The sequence below is a fragment of the Falco punctatus genome, assembly GCF_963210335.1.
Source record: "Falco punctatus genome assembly, chromosome: 3".
NCBI classification, from domain to species: Eukaryota; Metazoa; Chordata; class Aves; order Falconiformes; family Falconidae; genus Falco; species Falco punctatus.
The window spans coordinates 43,002,912-43,023,086 of NC_137582.1; the positions used below are offsets into that span (position 1 = coordinate 43,002,912).

At 35.8% G+C, this 20,175-nt stretch overlaps 1 protein-coding gene across 3 annotated transcripts in view; it reads right to left on the minus strand.

The window, feature by feature from the left end:
• Positions 1-20,175, minus strand: part of CSPP1 (centrosome and spindle pole associated protein 1) — a 63,924-nt gene that overhangs the window by 15,797 nt on the left and 27,952 nt on the right. For all 3 annotated transcript variants that reach the window (XM_080380383.1, XM_080380382.1, XM_080380381.1), the window contains 14 exons: positions 19,797-19,890; positions 18,770-18,827; positions 15,633-15,805; positions 14,623-14,741; positions 12,951-13,029; positions 12,494-12,614; positions 10,452-10,599; positions 8,177-8,329; positions 5,720-5,832; positions 4,446-4,595; positions 3,034-3,180; positions 2,080-2,199; positions 901-967; positions 470-590 (listed from right to left, as the gene is read on the minus strand). In XM_080380383.1, coding sequence (XP_080236509.1) covers positions 470-590; positions 901-967; positions 2,080-2,199; positions 3,034-3,180; positions 4,446-4,595; positions 5,720-5,832; positions 8,177-8,329; positions 10,452-10,599; positions 12,494-12,614; positions 12,951-13,029; positions 14,623-14,741; positions 15,633-15,805; positions 18,770-18,827; positions 19,797-19,890 — 1,663 coding nt within the window. The remainder of the gene's footprint in view (positions 1-469; positions 591-900; positions 968-2,079; positions 2,200-3,033; positions 3,181-4,445; positions 4,596-5,719; positions 5,833-8,176; positions 8,330-10,451; positions 10,600-12,493; positions 12,615-12,950; positions 13,030-14,622; positions 14,742-15,632; positions 15,806-18,769; positions 18,828-19,796; positions 19,891-20,175) is intronic.

Here is a 20,175-nt window from a genome sequence, read left to right on the forward strand (position 1 = left end):
TAATATGAGTAACTAACACATTTTCGAAGTAAACCAAATTCTTTTTATACATAAAAAGGTTATGATTTTCAAAAAGAAAGAAAGTACTTCCACAGCAGTATGCTATTCATAAGCATATTCAGCAGCAGTAGTACTGCAGTTTACAGGCACAAATTGTGACCTAGGAAAAAGGCAGTAAGATAAAAATCCACCTCAGACATCTGTTTTGGACCATTCTCCAACACAAGAGTACTGCAACTTCCAATTTTACCAGTACAGGCATTCTTACACTAAACTTTAGTAAGATTCTTGGAAAAACTCCACACACAATAGAGGAAAAAAAAAAAAAAGAAAATTGTATATACAAGTTCTATCTTTATATCTTTACTTCACCTATGTATGTTAGCCAACTAATACTAGTTGCTAATACACAGTAGCTTTGATTTCCTGTGCAAAATCTAATTTTTAAAACTGAAGATTAAATTCTTACCGCGTATTTGGTACATCATCATCACTGGCCACATTTAGCAACTGTTCCTGCAGTCGCCTCCCTTCACTATGAAGCTGTTTCCTCATCTCTGATAATTCATTTAAAACATTCTTTCTTTCCTCTGGAATTTAACACAAATATTTTAAAAATAGAAAGTGTCAGAGACACTTTTCTGCCTACCTCATACATGTAAGTTGGAAAAAAAGAAAGAGATAACGAACTGTTAATTAAAACAAGGATTACACAAACACAAGAATCATAGCATTTCATACACCACACGAATACACTGATAGTATAATACTAAGACAGAGAGAACATCCACATAGAAATGTAAACTTTGTAAGGCTATTCCTTTGTAGGCAAGAAAGAGAAGTTACTGAGGACAACTACATTGTAATAGAAAGTGAGCTTGCAATAGAGACAACACCTACCAAGTGCACGCAACTTATTTCTTCTAGCAGGAACAGGTGGAGAAGGAACCCTTGGTTGTGGAAGATCCTAGTGATCATAATGAATATGAAAAGTTAATATGTCGAAGGAAGAAAATATAGCAGACATAAGCACATTTTATTTCCTTATTTTATGTCCAATTTACATTAACTACCACCACTATGAGAAGACAGAATAGTAACCTTGCAGGTTGTTAATGCCTAAGGTTTTATTAAATTTGATCTTTAAATGTATAATCCAAATTACTTTGATAATACCTATAATGCACTATTCAGAGATCTAGACAAAGCTATACCAAGTTCTGCAAAGACAGAAAAAATCCTCCTCCAGAGAATTCTTAATATGTAGGGAAAACAATTTTAAAGAAGGCTTAAAGTCTTAAAACATTTTCTGAAACTGCACTATAAAGTATTTTGCCAAATTACCATTTTCACAGCAAGTTCATTTTCTAAGTATTTAGCCCTGTTCATAGAGACAGGTGGTAAAAAGAACGTTTCCAATAAAAAGTCAGAAGTATAGTCTGAGATTCAAATATCTTAGACAATTATTTAATCTACCCTTCACAGGAGAAATTTATTTTATTAAAAAAAAAAAAAAAAAGTCCCAGGGAAGATTAAATCGAGAGAAAGTGAGTAAGAAGTGAGTGGTCTTGAGACTACAACCACATTCGTGATGCAAAAAAGAAAAAAAAGTGTATTAGGAGTTACAATCTTTTTATACCTTCAAAAAAATTACGATAAAACAGTAATGTCTGTAGCTAGAAATCAACATTAAACTTCATGCCCAAGCTAAGTTCTTCTCTACGTGAATGCAATGATTTGCCAGATTAGATGTAAACTTTCTTATCCTAAACCTTGAGGCCATTAGACCCTGGGTAAGGGTCTGGATGGAGTTTGTACACTCAAAAATGAGATACTGATCTCTACAGAAAATGTACATGCAGAAAGCAAATAGAAGTATCACACCCCAAAAAAAATTCTTCAATACTTTGAATACAATTGAATATTAAATTTCAGAGCTATAAGACAGGATAATATAAAGACTGTCTCCATTTATTTGTGGTATTCCAATAATAAATGGCAAACATTAAAAACCAAGTAGGATTTCATACATTATACTGTCTTAAATAAATCAGTAAATGTTTACTATAAAAATCATACTTGTGCATTGTAAGATGTATGGCTCTCAGCAGAGGGAATTCTTTCTTCTTTTCCTTTTAATTTATTCTGAAGAGCAGGAACAATGGGAGAAGGCTGCCTGGGAGAAGGCTGCCTTGAAAACTGCAGGGAGGAAAAGCAAGATTAAAACTACATTCCTGTAGATACTGAATAAAGTATTATTTTGGAAGAGTTCTGTTAATATTCTTCATTTGACATAAAAATGCTTTATCTATCTTAATAGCATAATTTTTGTATTTAATTTTATTTCAACTTTTAACCACATAAAATTATTGCAAAAATTATTTCACAGTATTTTAATTTCTACCTATAGTAATTTTAATATTTTTTTCTAAAATGTAGGTTTTTAAGTTTATTGTTAAGATGCATATCTCTTTTTCCTCTAAACACATCCATTGTATCTGTCCATTTTAGAGAAATGACATGTAGAAATTTCTAGAAGAGAAAACGTTTAATATTTTACTTAGATTTTGTCCATCAGAATTCTATGTGATGGCCTTCTTACATCATACAGGTCAAAGGAAAATCATGAAATTACAAAACCCACCATTGTTAAAGATGAGCAGTCTTTCAGTCCTCTAAATTACATAACCTTATTTTTATTTGCATTGAATCTCAGCAAAAGCAGGCCACGACACTTCACAGCGGATATAAAAATCAACTATAGTGCAACTTGCTCTTACTTATCTTGGGTTTACTATTTAATGCAAATCTGATCAGCAAGATAAGCTACCACTGAAGTATGTCTGATTTTCCATCAGCTGTTCTCCATGTGTGTATTGTAAGTATTTGTCTAAGCATTCTGTAGCTTGATAAACTAAGAGGGGAACAACACTGAAGGTACAGGTCTAAGAAATCATGCAATTTCCTTAAAATGCAGTTACTTTTTAAAATTAGGAAGAAGCATTTTTATTTTAGAAAGTCACTGAAGCATACCACCTTCTTTTCCTCTTCCTTCTTTTCTTTCTCAAAATATTGTTTAAGTTGTTCAACTTGCTTTTCTTCTTTTTCTTTTATTCTTCTTTCTGCCTCTTTTTGCCTCTCTTCACCTAATCTCATTATTTCTTTATGCTTCCGTCTTTGCTGTAACATAAACGTTATTAGTACATAAAAAAGACTCAACATTATTAAAGTTTTGCTTTTTATTTTCCTTGTGAAGTTAAAATTACACATCAATGCGATTAGTATGAAATGAAAAGCATATTTCATTAGGCTGACTTGGAAAGTTCAAATTAAAAATGTGGATGCCACGCAAATATTAAATGTTTGCACTCTCGGCTCTGCTAACATCATTTAACAGAATTCCTAATAACTTCAATAAACACCAGTTTGTGTCCCCAGATCGGCTGCCAGTTAAGGCTAAACTGTAGGAGTCATTTCCAAAAATTCAGATTCAAACAAAACATACTGCAAACATGCACCATGCTATCACAAGCCCACAGAGAAAATTATCATCCAGTTGCAATTTTAGTCTTGTGTCTGTGAAAAGAAGTATCACCAGTTAGCTTCCTACTCTGTAACAGACCAGCTGTTATCCAGAAGACAAGACTCATCCAACTAACTTGCTCATACTAGGGAAGAGGATCTAGAATATAAGCTAAGTGTTCTGTCTTAGAAATCTTTAAATCCTACATCCTGATTTCATCATCCCACAGAGTACTGAAAGGTTTTCCCATCTCTGATGGCCTTGTGTCCTTTGCCTTGTGTCCTTTTCCTACAATTATTTATGACGTTCAGAATTATGCAAATCCATTCAATTTACCAAACCTGATAAATAAAGTTATTGGGTTTGAATTAAATCACAAGTTTACCTCCATGAAAAGTATTAATTACATTTGCTTGCCATTATTCCAAAACAAGCAGTATTCTTATCTCAAAGATACAACCTGGCCAATCCAAAAAAAGGCTTTACAAAATCTTCCTGTATAGCTATGTTCAGAATACAAATAATTCTATGAAAACTAGATTTAAGAATCTTAACAAAAAAACCCAAACAAAGAAAAAAAAAGGCTGTTTGTGATTGGTTGGGGTTTTTTAATTCACCAGTTTGACCAAGCTTTTTATTGGCTCCACAAACAATTCCCTTTAGAAAAAAAGAGAGCAGCACTATCTATTATAATAAAGCTATACAATTTTTCTTAGAAGAAATAACAGTACTTCTAGACTGTAGCATACCATAAAGAGTGAAAAGAATGTGCTAGTTAATACTGACAATTTTGTACCCCTCCTCTGGCTAATGTAGACCAATTCACAGGACACTTCTCTGTTTACCTCCATAATCTAGAGGACAAATGTTAGAAAGGATTAGTTTAGCATGGAAAAAAAGTCAAGGTATCAAAATACTATACCTCCTCCTCTTTCCTTCTTTGCTCTTCTTGTTCATCTTCATATGCTTTTTGAATTCTCATCCTCTGTTCAGCTAGTCGTTTTTCTTCCTTTTCTTCTTCCATTCTAAGTTTTTCTCGCTCTGCTTCTTCCCTACGTCTCTTCTCTTCAATCTAGAAAATAAAGCAAGGAAGTATTCAACTGTCAATAGCCAGCAACAGCCTGAACTACATTTAGATCATGATGAACTACATTTACCATCATGATCTGCTATGACTCAGTACCTGTTTGTGCAATCAGAGATTGTATGGAAGAACTGAAAAAAACCTAGGGTCAGCCTTAGCATTTCAGCTTCAGAATTCCTTTGAAGTAAAATTATATTTTACAACTTTTTTTTTGGTCCCTCTTTAACAGAATCATCCTCCAGTAGGAACACTAACTATAAATGCTACCAATAGAACTTGAACATTTTATAACACTCTGCTCTGGGTGTACTGGAATGACACTTCTCTTCACTAACTAACTAATGGAAGATGGGAAACTAAAACAAAAGAAGACATAGCAATTATCTTTTTCCTTTCCACAAGTATAATATATTTAGACACAGTGCTGACTTACTGAAGCCAAAGATTTGCCCATTCTTTACTATTTTGGCAGCAGTATACATGGAAAAAAAAAAACCTTGATCTTTTCTTTTAAGGAGATCCACATCAAATGACATTTCTACCATATGACTCTCAAATTTTCTAGGATTTCCTTGATATTTAATTGATTTGATATTTAATTCTTGTAGCATAAGATGACATGCAAAGTGCTATGGTCAGAAGACAAAAGCTGGCAGAAGAACAATCACGTTGTATATACCAAGCAGTAAATACACTGTTATTGCCTCACTGATCACCATTTCATTTTGTTGAACATGCATTTGTATCATACAGACTTCCAAGAACAAACATCTTTGTTTCTTTATGCATGCAAAGTTGTACTGTATGCAGTTTGAGAACTCAATACTGTACAGTTTAGAGAGCTGTACTCGGGGGGGGGGGGGGGGGGGGGGAGAAGAAAAGACAGAATCTAGATTAATGAAACCAGCTATTAATAGCATCACTTTTGTAAGCATTTCTTATGTAAGGCAAACTCTGAGAGACTCAGTAGCATATAGCTCTTAGTACACCTCTTCTGTACAGATTTGGCTATGATTGAGTAAGGTCTTTAGTCATCAGTGATGGTTTACTTTGACTGTAATCCCTCATTTTAAAATATATTTAATCAGATGACAACTGGTTTGTGCATTCACCTGCAGACGAAGGAAGTTCTTGTATGACTCTTGTTGCTTAAGATGCTGTGAAGATGGTGGTTCATTGAACACATTACCTCGAGCAAAAGGAGAGGTCTGTGCAAATTTAAAATCTAGTGGGAGGGAGGGAGAAGTCACACGTAAAAATCAAAGCAAATACAAGACAGCAAGCCAGTGCAAAGAAGCAACAATCTCAGACACTTATTTCAAAAGGTAGCTTATGACAGCCATAATTCAAGGCTATAGCTTAAAACAACAGCTGGGATTACAATTTCTTACATTGTCTGCCTAGAATACTGTCAGGTTTTAACTGCTCAATTAATAACATCCAAGCAAGTTGTCTTTTTACAAAATAACACCTATAAAAGTCATATATTCTACCGTCCAATCTGCAGTTTATTATCTAAAAATGCTACCTGTAAGCTAATTAGAATAGCAAAGATTGAACATTTCATAACTTTACTGCTTGCAATTACTCTGACTTACAACATATAGTTCTGTTGCTTTGGTTTATTCACTCTCCAAAAATGGAACATCCTAACAAACATTTAGATAAAATATCAACAGCTGCTACAAAAAACAAAGCCGAAAACTGGCAAATAAAATTATAAGCAGTCAGAAAATTGACTTCTGCCAGTAAAAGGTGCCTTCCATATTATGAAGTCTGAAGTGTCAGGTCTCCCTTAGCACTAAGTTATGTTTGCATCATAACCACACAGTCCCAAAAGCTCTAGATGGGAGGATTAACTCAGATACCACACAGAACAGGTTTTGCAGAACAGGAACCCTACAGGAAGCAGAGAAGAAAGGAAGTAAAGGACAAGCAGAGTAAGTCATGTTAACTTTTCAGCTGACACAGCATGTTCCTCGTATCGTGTCTGCTCCAAAGGACAGTGCCTCATGGATGTGCAAGAGCCATAGCTCCACTGAGCCAAGACAAACACAGCTGTAGCTTTTCTCATGTTCCCCCTTTACATTTCCCTGTATGGTAACGTACCAGCCCAAGTCAGATGAAAGCAGAACTAACACTTACTCCTATAGGAATGCACATGCTTACTGCTACAGCCTAACCTTAGGAGCATGTGCTTGCATAACGAGTACACTTCGAGGTCAGTACTATTTTCCCTTACATGGAATCACTTTTTGAATCCTTCCAAAAGATAACTAAATCTACATGTGGCTCTTTCAGGATGGATGTAATTCACACCGATATATTCCATGCTGAAAAGCAAAATAAAGTTTATATACCATTTGAAAAGGCATGGACACAAGACAGACAAATTACTATGGAAGATATCAAGGAATTAACATACTGTGTACCAGCTACTATCCTGCAAATTCCTCTTTTAATGGGGCCGTGTACAAAAAAAGACCACACAAACCCAAACAAAACAAAACCCAACTAACTAAAAGTACCAAAACCTACACAAAGCCACTTTACTGCCTGACTAATCAAATGGAATGTGCAAGAACATAAAGTTCCCATCACTGATCTGCACCATGTCTTGACCCTGAAGTAAGAGTAAGTGATCTAAGCCGGGGGGGGGGGGTGGGGGTGGGGGGGTGTCATTGCTATTCTGCATTATTACTTTATTGGCCTTCCCTGTTTCACTTCGTACTAAATGGTTAAATATACACTGTATTAGGGAGAAAAGAACTAGAGGGGAGGTCAGAAGGAACTAAGTAAGTTGATTATACAGCCAGTGGTGTCAGGACATTGGATTGCAATCATGCAAAGTAGATCCATGCCCCAAGTAGCATGTAATTCTTTATACAGACATTGCAACAGTTCAGACAGAAGAAAGAAAAGCAGCATCTAAGCTGACTTGAGGGGACCACCACTTATCCCGGCCTTTGCCCATCCCAGACCAGGGACAGGTCTGGAGTACCACAGCCCTCTCATTTAGATGTCTCACAAAAGTAAGAGAATGCTGCACTAGTTTTTGAATAGGAAAATAAAATCCCTAAAGTTCAGAGGCTGTGCACAGGGCTGCCAATGTACCCAATTGACCTGTAACTTTTGAGAACTTGTTAACCTAGTTACTGTATCAATTTCACCTTAACCTGTAACATCATACACCTGCAGACCCTCCTCCTTTTATTCCATGTTCTTTCTTACTAAGCAGTTGTATTTTACTGTCATTTAAAAGTAAAACAAATATGTATGAAGATTTTATTAGGTAACATTGAATCTGGAAAACTAATGTTCCAATCCTGACTGTTCAGTGCTAAAACAGTTATTAGTTATCATTACTGACAAGATAGATAAGAAAATACATTTTCAGCGCACACTGTGACAGCAAGAAAGAAGTGTGGGAAAGAAGCATGATACTGACTGTGCAGGTAGAGAGCACTAACACCATCATAGAACTACTAGAAAGGAGTGAAGAAACTAGAGAATTCTGATCAATAAGACCTATAAATAATTAAGAGCTGTAATAGAGGATTCTTAAAAACCTGCTATTTTATTTGTAGACGCTTCTGTGTTCTCAGGTCTTGAGGAGGCCAAACTTAGGTCAACAGATACAACAGCCCTTTTATCTTGATTTAGTCTTGCCTCTGGATTACGATATGCATCTTCATTTTGCTTGTGCATCATATTCAAGTCCGCTGAAGGAGAGAGGAAATAACCGTATATAAGATTTTATTCTCATAAAAGGCACGTTCACCATAGATTCTCAAATATACAGGGATTTTTGAGCAGACTCCAGGACTTTTCCTGGGCATACCAGCTACAGGAACAAAAAATTTAAGCAAAGACAAGAATATAGAAGCTATAGGTGAAATACTAGTCATTAGGAATTCATTGATTAAAAGATTTATTTGGTTGGTTTTCTTCTGCCAGGAATGATTCTTCACAGCAAACCTTCCCTCTACCCTGCCTGAAAATGCTATGAAAAGGAAAGATAAAGGGCTCAAAGACAAAAATAACTGGCAAGTCTGTATTGACAAGCATGTATTTCGAAGCCACCCCTTCTTCTATTTCCTTAAAGCTGCAAAATACTTCCGAGTTTAGTATTGGTTATTTTAAGTACTGAATCTCTACTTGATCACTATTAAGGGCAATAAGCACAACTGAACCATTAAAGTGTATTTTGGTCTTCATGTCTTTAGTGATAATCCAGGTGCAGATTTCTGTATGTAAGCAAAACATTATGCAACATTTTCACCAAAATGTACATGGTGCCTCCGAGTTACCATAAAAATCCTGATCAAAGATGTTAATTTCAGCTTATTTTTAAGTGTTACAGTACTACACCTAGAAAGCATGTTATGTTTCACAACACTTGTCCTATAGCTTGTCCATCATGCTGCTAAACTATGGTGGCAAAAATAACTTTACATGTGTAATTCTGGAAAACAGGCTAAGAAACATCTTTCTCCTGGTTCCTCATTTACAGATGGAGACAAGCATCTCAGCAGCTATACCTAGAGCTCAGGCTAATATGATACACCTACATTTTCCTCTGACCCACTCTACTTACACCATTGAAAAGCCTAGGAAAAGAAGCCAGAAACTTAAATGCAGTGTCTAGTTAGGCAGTGTGAACACCTCAGTCTGCTCTGGGGATAAACACAAGCTTGGATCCTCAACCAAGCTTCTACCTTTATTATTTGGGCACACAATCTTCAAAAAAGCATTTAAAATTTATCCCCTACCCTCAAACTACACTATGGAATTCAGCTGTACGTCACTCAGCTGTCATGAAACTGGAACTAATTATTCATACATAAACTGTTATCCCGTAAGTGTTCCATGCTTTGAACATTCTTCAATATTTTATTACCAGGAGACATATTTTAAAGATATAATCAGAATTCAACATGATATTCAAATAAACAATAGAATAAATTTGTTTCACATTAGAAAGCAATAGTTCTAAAACTGTAAGATTCACTCAGTTAGATGCTAAAGGCAAGAATGAAGGAGCTAGCATAGGCCAAGGTTTTGAAATATACAAATCTTACTGTGCTTACCAAGTACTATTTTTATTTTAGATAAGCAATTCCTGTAAAGTTCACAAGGAACCAGGACCAGGAATTTGAGGTTTAATCTTGCATCTCTCTCTGAACTACTGGAGAGGTGAATGAACAACTTTCCAGATCATAGCTACTTCCCAGCTCACTACTCCCATCTTTTATGAAATAGCACTTGGAGAAAAATAAACCTTAAAAAACGTTACTGCTGACTGCTATCTATATAGCCACTTACCAGCAGTGTTACTTGGGGAAATTTAAATATTCCACTTAGCTTTATATATTTATTCAAATATGCTTCCATTTTCCATGGCACAAGCTTTCTAAGGCAATAAAAGTTATTTCAAACAAGAAAAACAATAAAAAAACCTTGTTCCTGAAAAAGTTTAAATAAGTCTTCACAACAGACTTTAGCATGTTTGTACTGTAGATGACTCTACCAGCTTGTTTTCCTCCTTCTCCCTTTAAGTGAAGACGTAATCTTACAGTACACTTGACATATCCTGTGTTTCCCATTTTGTTCAAATTGTAGTCTTCAAATCATTCTACAGAAATAAAAATAATCACTAACTCCAATATTTCTAGCATGCATCTGCTTGAAACAGGTGTACCTATTTGTCAATAAAAAATCTGACAATAAAATTTGTCAAAAATACCAGTGTTGCAAAACAAGGACTAACATCTGAACAGAGTCCTTACAAGAGCAAGAAAACATCTATGTTGAAAAGGCAACCCATAATTTTTTCAAACATACTTATCAGATTTCCTTCTGCATCTCTGAGAGGAGCCCCACCACCACCTTTTCCCCAGGGGTTGTAATTCCTCATTTCTGCTTCTAACTTGGCTTCATAGCGTTCCTTCTGCTCTCTCTCTTGTCTGCGTTGTTCCTCCCTCTCTCTTATCTAAAGATAAATAAACCAAAGTCAGTTGCATAAAATAACACATTAAGTATAACTTTAATAAAAAGTTAACAGAGAAAGCTGAATGCTATCATTCCCCCACTCCCCGATCCGTATCAAGTGAATCACAAACATTTCACTGTCTGTTCTGCAGACAGTGCATTTAATTGTCAAAACATGCACATCCAGTTGTGCATAATCACAGAGAAACATACAGACACAAATTGTAAGACTTCCAAGTTCTAGAAATGTTCACATCTGAGACTTGCAGTAGATCAGAAATCCTGTATCTTTGGATCTTTGATGCAAAAGTTTATACTGCCTGAAAATTGAAGACAAAATTCTACAACACTACAGCACTCACTTCTCTCAACCTGGTATGCTTTGCTGAGCCAAAACTTCAGACTAGAGATGACATAAGATAAAGACAGACTCCCAACGATAAATGCCTTAATAGAATGCTATGCAATCCTATAACCATTCATGAAACAATTTTCTGCAGTAATACATGATGATGTATGCAAACAACACGTAACTGTTCATTTGCTTTGTTCTTCCTTTTCTTCAATATCAGGTTAAATTTATAACTAAGTTTCCCAATAACTTAATGTAGCATTTATAAAGAGAACAGCTGTTAAAGGAAGTCCATCTTCTAGTCAAAGCTTTTAAAACATTAATTTACTATTTATGTAGCTGAAATATATTACTGTATTTTTCTTATTTGTTTCTTCTGTGCACTTGATGAACATTTCCCTTTACCAAGCAGTTAGACAATTATACAATGAGTCGATACAAAGACCCATCTAGCCTCCCCTTTGACTGTTTACAAAAATGGTCCACCCGGTTTGTCTATAGGAAAGAAAAAGCAGAATAGCTTCTGTTTGCTTTCAACTGTGAGCAGCATAGTATCTTTGACAGACTGTATTGTGCCACATTTATTAAACCTTCATGTCAAATTGTGCAGTCTCTAATATGGCAAGATAAAATTTACTACAGTGAGAAAATACGCTCAGAGAAGCCCAAGTGCAGTATCAGACACTATTCCTAAATGTTTATTTTATTCTTAGTTTGACCTAGATTGGCAGCCACTCCTTTATCCCTATGCACAGTCATTACTAGAATTAGAATATTTTTATAGCTAGATATAGAACTAGAATTATTTTTGTAATTATTTACCTCCACTGAAGAAATACATAAAGAAGAATAAGATAAGAAAATGTTAGTGCCTCTGAACTGGGTTCTAGCAAAACCTCTTCTGAAATAACATGTCTTATCCTGGTCAAATACATTTTATAAATATAAACTCCTACAAGGTGCAGCAGCGAAAGGCCACTAAAATGAGTAGGAGACTAGGACATCTACTGGAGACTCAAGAAATTTGTCTAGTCTGTCAAAAAAGAAGCTGAAAAAAGGCAAGACACCACCTACAAACACTCTAGAAGTAAACATTATGGAAGCTTTTGAGAATTAGTATCCAAATGATCATGAAGAACTTACTGAAATTAGAGTGTTCCTAATGATTACAGCAATAATGCTCAAAAGCAATCTTTCAATAGGAGTATCAGAGCAATACAACCCATTGCTTTAAAGATGCAGGTTCTTACGTTTATGAAAATAATTATATAAAAATCCATGCCTGCAAAGTAATCTGTTTGCTGTCAGTCTTAACATTCTCTCAGCCTCTGACAAAACAAATTAAAGAGCTTAAAGTCTACCTGAAGACCTAAACTGAGCTAAAGCAGGGGTAGAGGAACGGAAAGAAGTGATCAAGGGAGGGAGAGTTAAGAAAGCTTTTTAATTGTAAACTAAATAAAAATATTTGAAAGACTACAACAGTTACAATCATTACATGTTAAAAAGTAAAAAAGAAAGTGTCAGAAGCTTTATCACTCCGTACCTGCTGTCGCAATTCTTGTATGTAAGATAATGTTGCCTCTTTGGAAGGCTTTGGTTTTATTCCAGGAAACACTTCTATGCTTCTTTGTCTGTCTCCTGTATCCCTCTGTCCAACGTTACTTCTGAATTAGCAAACCACACATATAAAAGAAAAAACATCATAGGGTCCAGGGGTGTGCATGCATGTGTTTAAAGAAACAAAAAACCCTGCCTGAAATATTTAAGAGCTGTTGTTTTCCACAGCTTGGCAGTTTATGTTCTCAAACACCTCCATAAATCCATATAAAAACAGGAGTTCACTGAATTATTAAGATAGAAATTCTTAATTAGAAGTTTGAAGAATTGTCTTTAACACACTTTATTTCAAAAGGCCTATCTATTGTTGGCAAAATAACCCCAACAGGAGGAGTGTATCAATACAGATAAATACAAAGAATATGAATATGCACAACACTTACACAGATTGCTCTACTGGGGCTTGGGTTAAATGAGGATCCAGATTAGGTGTGGGTTGCATTCCCATCACACCTGTACCACCTAGACAGTAAAAAAAAAAAAAAAATTGAACGCTCAGCTATAAGCATTTGCCATTACTTAAAAGAATAGAGCTCACTGCTCAAACTCTGTGACTGTAGAATTACAAACAGGACTCTCAAATTTACTACAAACTTAGCTAATCCTTAACACCCTCTAGACCAAGAAATACAATGCCAAGGTACAAACCTATTTCTTAAATTCAACTAAATCCCTTAAAAATTTACAAATGTCTTCATTAACATATTCTACAATGAACTAAGAAATAATGCACTTAATGTAACATTTGCCCTCATGCTTTCCAAATGTGTCGCCTATTGTAAGGCCAGCCCCATGGCCTCCTACAGAAATGCAGTGCGTTTGGCATCTGTACTCTTACTGACATGGGGCCTGCAGCATCCTGCCACAGCAGGGCTTGGCATGACCGTGCATAGTACTGCTTGTGTTCGAGACAGTAAAAGATGCATCTCTAAAACAATTTCACACTTTCAAATTTTAAGCATTAGCAATATTCCAGTTTGTGACAACAAGCTTTAAGACAACCTAACTCTCGTATGTGAATTTTAGGTATTAGTTTCTTTAGTACTCTGTAAACTGTAAGCCATTTTACCTTAGAGGTTATATTGATACAAGGGTAAAAAAAACCAAACACACGCAACAACAAAATAGAATGCCAAGAAAAAACAAATCAGCACCCACCCCCCCACCCCAAAAAAAAAGCCACCACCACCTCCAAACACCCCATCCACCCACCCCCAAACCCCAAAACTTCTATGAGTTAGAACTGTGGACTGAAAATAAGATTACAAAGAAAAAGTAAAAAAGGTGCCTGGAATTATTTAAAACCAAAACAAAACAAAAAAGTCTTAAACCATAAGCTACTACATTTCAAGATAGTAAGAAATCTACACTGTGGAAAAAGATAATACTCTAAAAACTTCTGCTCTTAAATCTCTAGCATTCCTAAAATTCCTCAGTGGATACCAATCTTAATCAAATCAGTCATACAAGAGTTATTATTGCAAGTTCTACAAAGATAGCACAACTTCTTAAAAGTATTTCTGCTTTTTTGAGGGAAAAGCAGGAAAACACAAAACCACACAATCGAGTCCCTCCACACCCATCACAGTTGTTTCACTCATGAAATCAAGAAGCAGCAGTCAAAGGGTAGATAAAAAAAGAGTTCTTAAAGTTTGATTACTTCATACAGTTTCTTTAAAAATATTTAACATTATATCTGAAATTGTAACAACACCTAAACATGTAATCAATTATATGATTTAAGCAATTATAGAAAATAATGGTTTGATTATCAAAACTATAAAGAAAATTATGTAGGAGGAGTAATGGCTAAGTAGCTGAGACTAGAGCTTGTTCAAGCAATGAACAAGATTTCTGGAAGCCGTAGCCACTACTGCAGCTGAAGAAACCTACTTCATTCAAAACCAGTACTGGAAAAAAGCCTACTTTTCAATACAGATTAAGAAATGGATTTCAAGTGCTGTTATTAGTTCTACATTATTCATCATTTAACCAGATTAAAAGCAGTCATCCGAGTCATTCTAACCACCAATCCACCTAAATTCATCAACTTACAACATGCAAGATTGGGATCCAATGGATTCCTAACCCCGTAGAAGTAATATGCATCATCATAAGGCGTTCTACAGTTGTCTGTCAAAACTGGTGGTGGAGGCGGTGGCATTGGTGCAAGCCTTAAAGAAAAAAGGAACATGTTTTGTTGTACAACTGAAAAGAGATCATCAAAAGGAAAAAGGGAAGGAGGGAGGTAGGGAAGGGGCTGGGGGCAGAGGGGAGAATTCTCTATGAGAAAATTCTAGAATTAGCTCACTCCAAGACCTCTCATTACTGCCATACAGGAATAATATACAGTAAGCCTCAGTAGGGACTTAACCTTCCCTTATGGAGCAGTACATGAACCCACGCTATTCCAGAGATCCAAAGAACATAAACCAGGCATGGCTTCTTTAACTGGTTCAGTTAATGATACTTACTGGTCACATCAGTAACAGTAAATAAAACAACCCAAGGACTAGTCTCTGGTCAAAGGGCAAGTGGCACGGCACAGCTTCAGCCACATGCCTGAAGCTCCTTCTCCCTCTCTCTCGTTTAGTCTCAGTCACAGTCTAGTGGAAGCTGTTGATGCCTACACTGCATTCCCGACATTAGCCCAGGGAAATCACTTAAGTGATAGGGGCCAAACTCATGCCACGCCAGCCTTCTAACAATACGGACACTGCTGGGCATGTGCCCAAGCATTCTTGGAACATGGTTCAATATTGCAGGCATGGACACAACTTCTACGGCATGAACCTTATTCTACATAAACATCCACTAAGAGAGACTGTCTTCACAGATAATCCAGCCTCCCTAGAGTTTTCAAAATAAACTGTAAAGAAATAGACCCTAAAAATTTATTTCGGCGCATAATAGTTTAGTTTTCTGTTAATTGTCAAAATTCTATTTTGACCTTCATCGGTTCCTTCGAGAAGGATCAATAGCAGGACTGAACTCTACCTTCACAGTAGTAACATGCTTAACAACAATCTTATTTAAGATGCAAAATGAACATGATGGTGAAGCACCTGGGAGCTGCTATTTCACCAAGAGTGCTGGCTAGCCCCCTGTGAAAGTCTTCATTCACTGGAGAGGCTGAGGAGATGGGCACTGGAGTTCGGAAAGCCACACTAGGCCTTTCAGGAGGTACTTTCACTTCAGAAGTTCTCGCTGTCAAGCCAAACTGCTTCAATCTATTTAGCTGAAGGGAAAAAAAATAGAAAAAGAGACAAAACCCAAAACGGTTACTTTGCTAGTAATAGGAATCATCCTGAACCTCCATTTAGGTTGTGTTAAACACTTCACTGGGTCCCGACCAGCTATTCAAATTCCTGTGCGGGTTTTTCTCCTAAGGAATTATGGGAAGTCTAATAAACATGCTAGAATTCCTTGTAGTATCACAGACTTACAAAAACCAACCTCTATGGCAGGTTTCAGGAAATACATGGTTCTAGTTATTGACCAGAAAAGATATTTCCCCAGTTGTCTGTAGTACAGGTTATTGACAGCTGCCAGTTTCCTGCATGGACAGCATTCTCATACTATGCATAGGAAAAGTTTCTGAAATCCCTCCCCACCACTCCAAGATTAAACTAGCTCATAATCAGTAAAAACTAAAATCAAACACATACTGAGACTTTTTACAATAAACATTTCCTTGCAATACCATCATTTTATTTTTTAAGTTCTTGTATTAAATTTTTCAGCCACAACAATTACAAAATTTTGGGGGTTTTCTTTTTAAAATGAAAGTATCAAATGTTTATTGATAAACAGCAGCCTCAGAAGAAAGTCGAAGGCAACATGCAAATAATGCAAAGACATGCAAGTCAGTTTCAGAACTATCCTATCACACCCAGAAAGCCCTTACACCAGATGCTCTGCATCAGTATTTTAATGTTTAAGTGAGTCAGTATAATAGAGATCAGAAAAAAATAATTACGCATTGTAAAACTAAAACAGATTGTTTCTGAATGTACTGGTCCTAACATTGTAGTACGTCAATTAACATGCATTCAAAGTAACACCAGCAATCACTGAATATCTAATATCTAACATTAAACCATATACCCTACAATACAGAAGTATTTCAGCAAAATATTAAATCTTTACCTCCTTATCACTTAGCTGCAAGACAGTACATACAAGGCAGTTAGCACTAAACCATGAACTACAGTGGTAAGATTAAAATTCTCAGAACCTACTAAACATGAGCATTTATTTATAACAATTAACTTCAAATATCTACCTATGAATACAAAAATAGGTAACAGATATAAGCTACAGCAATTAAATTATAAAGCAGTCTATAGACTTTTTTTATTTGTCTTTTCAAATCCAGTGTCTTCAGCAGAAGATTTAAAACAGCTTTTCTCACTACAAGTTTAATGTGAACTGCTCCCGAAGTGCCCCAAGGATTTCAGCTCTGTAGCTAATTTCAGATGTGACTATGGTAACTCAGTTCATCCTGGGGATTGTTTTATTTTAAACAAGCAGCATATACAACAGTCTACATTTCTAGGTTCTTAATCAGGCATTGCTATTTAACCAACCTGTAATTAATCAAGAAATCCACCTAATTAGAATCTCTTCCTGAGAGGCAATTTAAAGCTAACAGTGACTGATGCTTAATGAATGTAGCAATTCTACTAATTGAAGGCTTTCAGCTAAATGAATGGTTTTAAAACATTATACATGCCCTAGACTTCCTCTGGAAATAATTTTGTTCCTGCAACAGGCACTTTTCAGTCTCTGACCGAGATGTGTACAGTATATAGAGTACTGCAGCACAGCATGCTTCTGCCTAGTGAGCTTTGATTAGACATAACTGTTTACGCTGACCTTGCAGCCTGCTGCGCCAGAAAAGCCGGCATCCTCTGCTCAGTTTTTCCTCTTTTCCTGCCTGGCTCCCAGCCGTACACTCAATCCCTCTCCCCTTCACCATCTGAATCCCTAATCAGCAACCTTTCTAAGCCAACTAAAGCAGCAAAAATTATTCAGACTTTTGCCAGTTTACCAAGCTGAATTAGTTCACAGGAGGGATCAAACAAGCATTACAGATACTTTAAGCAGAGGGCAGGAACATGCAGCCAGATCACCCATCAGCATTCCCCCTCCCCATTTAGAAGGAAGAATTTTGTTTCAGCTTCATTGCTTATCTACATGTGTTCTCATTCTCCTGCCTCACAGGCTGACTAATAGCATCTTACAGCTATTCATTCATGCTCAATTTCTAGAAAGTAAGAACTCCTTTCCCCTCTGCTGAACTCTCCAGAAACGGCACAACTTTCTGCATTGTAGCCTCCTTGAAAAAGCAGCACCGTTTGTACCTTAAAGTAGTAACCAGTTAAATTCATAACCAGTTTATTCCTGCTTGAGAAAGTTACCTGTCCTACATCTCCAACAGCAGATCTCTACTGCACTCAAGATGCAATGGCTTCAGGCACTTAGCAAACACGCGCAAATCCTACTAGTTCTGTGACAATCAGTCTGCTTGTAATGTTACTAGCGCCGACAATCTACTCCATATATGCTAATCAAACTTCTTAGTACAATAATCACCTCACCAAGGAAGTAGAAACAGTAGTAACTCTGCATTAAGTCTTACAAGCAGCACAATATTAAACATCTGGCGTTTTACAAAACCCCATAAAAAATGCTTGTAATCCTGAACGCTACATTTGGCAGTTTTTTTAAAAAAGAATTACAAATCTGAAATTAAAAATTGCTACAAGGAGATCAACTTGGTTGCAAAACAACTGGATTTTTTTTTTAACTGAAAAAGAGCAAAAACTTTCTGCAGCATACTTAACATTCCAAAAGAAAGGTTACTAATGTTTGCATGTACAGGCTACCACTGAACACTGTTTTTTCCATGAGACACACTGCTTGTACAAAATTTCCACTTGGTCACAGCAAAAGAAAACATTTGGTAACTTCCATGAAAATATTTTCCTCTTAAGCTTTTGAAAGCATGTGTAATTAGTTACAACCTTAAAATCCTTGACTTCAATTTGATTCTATGATAAAGCCCTATTAGAAAAAACCCACAACATTTATCATCCTATAAAAGTCCCACACAGTTTTGTGACTGAGGAACCACACTGTACATGTAATAAAAAAAAAAAAGTCTATATAGGTGGAAAAAAAACCCCAAGTTCCTTACCATCTTTTCTGGGTCTTGAACTCCCGAAGCAGCAACTGAGAGCCCAAGTTCCTTCTCACTGGTTTTAAGAAACAAAACAAAAAAAGGATCAAATCAGAAAGCAGTAACAATTATACTCATTCTTTCAAAGCACAGACCTCATAACTCTGTATTTAAAATAAATCTGAAAATACATGACAACCAAAGACATGATTCCACTTGATTTTTTCTGGAATCAGGGAAGACTGATACTTTATATTTATTTGTAAACAAACAGAACACTTGAGAAGTATCTGGCTATCATCTATTCCACCTAACAAAAAACAACTACTATAAAGGACAAACCACCACATTGCTTTTTACTACAACCTTTCAGGATACTTCTTAAAAATTGATCTTTATTCATGATACAGCAAGAAGTTTATAATAAACATAGTGAAATGAATGATTCAAAAGTACAGCAATAAGTACTATATTGTAATTTCAGGGCTCAGGCTTGTTCAGCATGTACAATTTTTCACCACGGTGAAACCATCAACAGTAATTTTTTTTATTTCCTTATCCCTTCACTAATATCACTGTGTGTCTTTATGCATCCATACTATCATTCAGCACACAGCTACTAATAGGTAAGCAAGAAATTAATATTTTATTATTATGCATAAGCCAGATGCTCATGTGCTTTTAAAGTGACAGGTTACTTTCCTAAACTGGAAGACAAAACAAGATTAATTTTCAACTTTGCAAAGTAATTAGACACTCCTGTACCAGCAAAAAAGGCAATTTCAGTTAGAGCTTCTTTACCCACAAGGAACTAAATTTTTTAAAAATTAAAAAAATCTGTTTTTTTCCTTTGTTCCACTGAAAGCTGGTGGGTTTGTTTATTAAAAATTAAAAGGTCTCATGCCAATGAGCTTAATTGGAAACAGTATTACCTAGCTAGCTGGAATTCCTCAGCTGAATGAAAATTATTCTTACTACACTGAATTCATGAAATTCCTTTATATTTCAGCCATTATATTTTAAAAATATAGTAACTATCCATTACCGTCTCCTATTTCGCTGTTGCTCTGCCATCTGTTCTATTAGTTCTTGCCTGTATTTCTCTTTTTTCCTTTGGAGATGTTCTGGGTCCTGACAGCCTAATGGAAATGACCACACATCTGCATAAATGCTCCACACAATGCACAAAAAGTATGGGACAAAAGCATTGCATTTCAGTCAATTTAAAACATGAAACACAGGAGAGTATATGATCTGGGAATGTGAGTAAGAACTCTTCATCTTTAATGACAAAAAGACCCCAAAAAACTAGTCTTAATATGCAGTTTGTTTGGAACATGATGATCAAAAACTACTAAAATTTTCATTACTATTTTCCTAGTTTGCCTGTTTTTTTATAGTCAGGAAGCTACAAATTTCAAAGA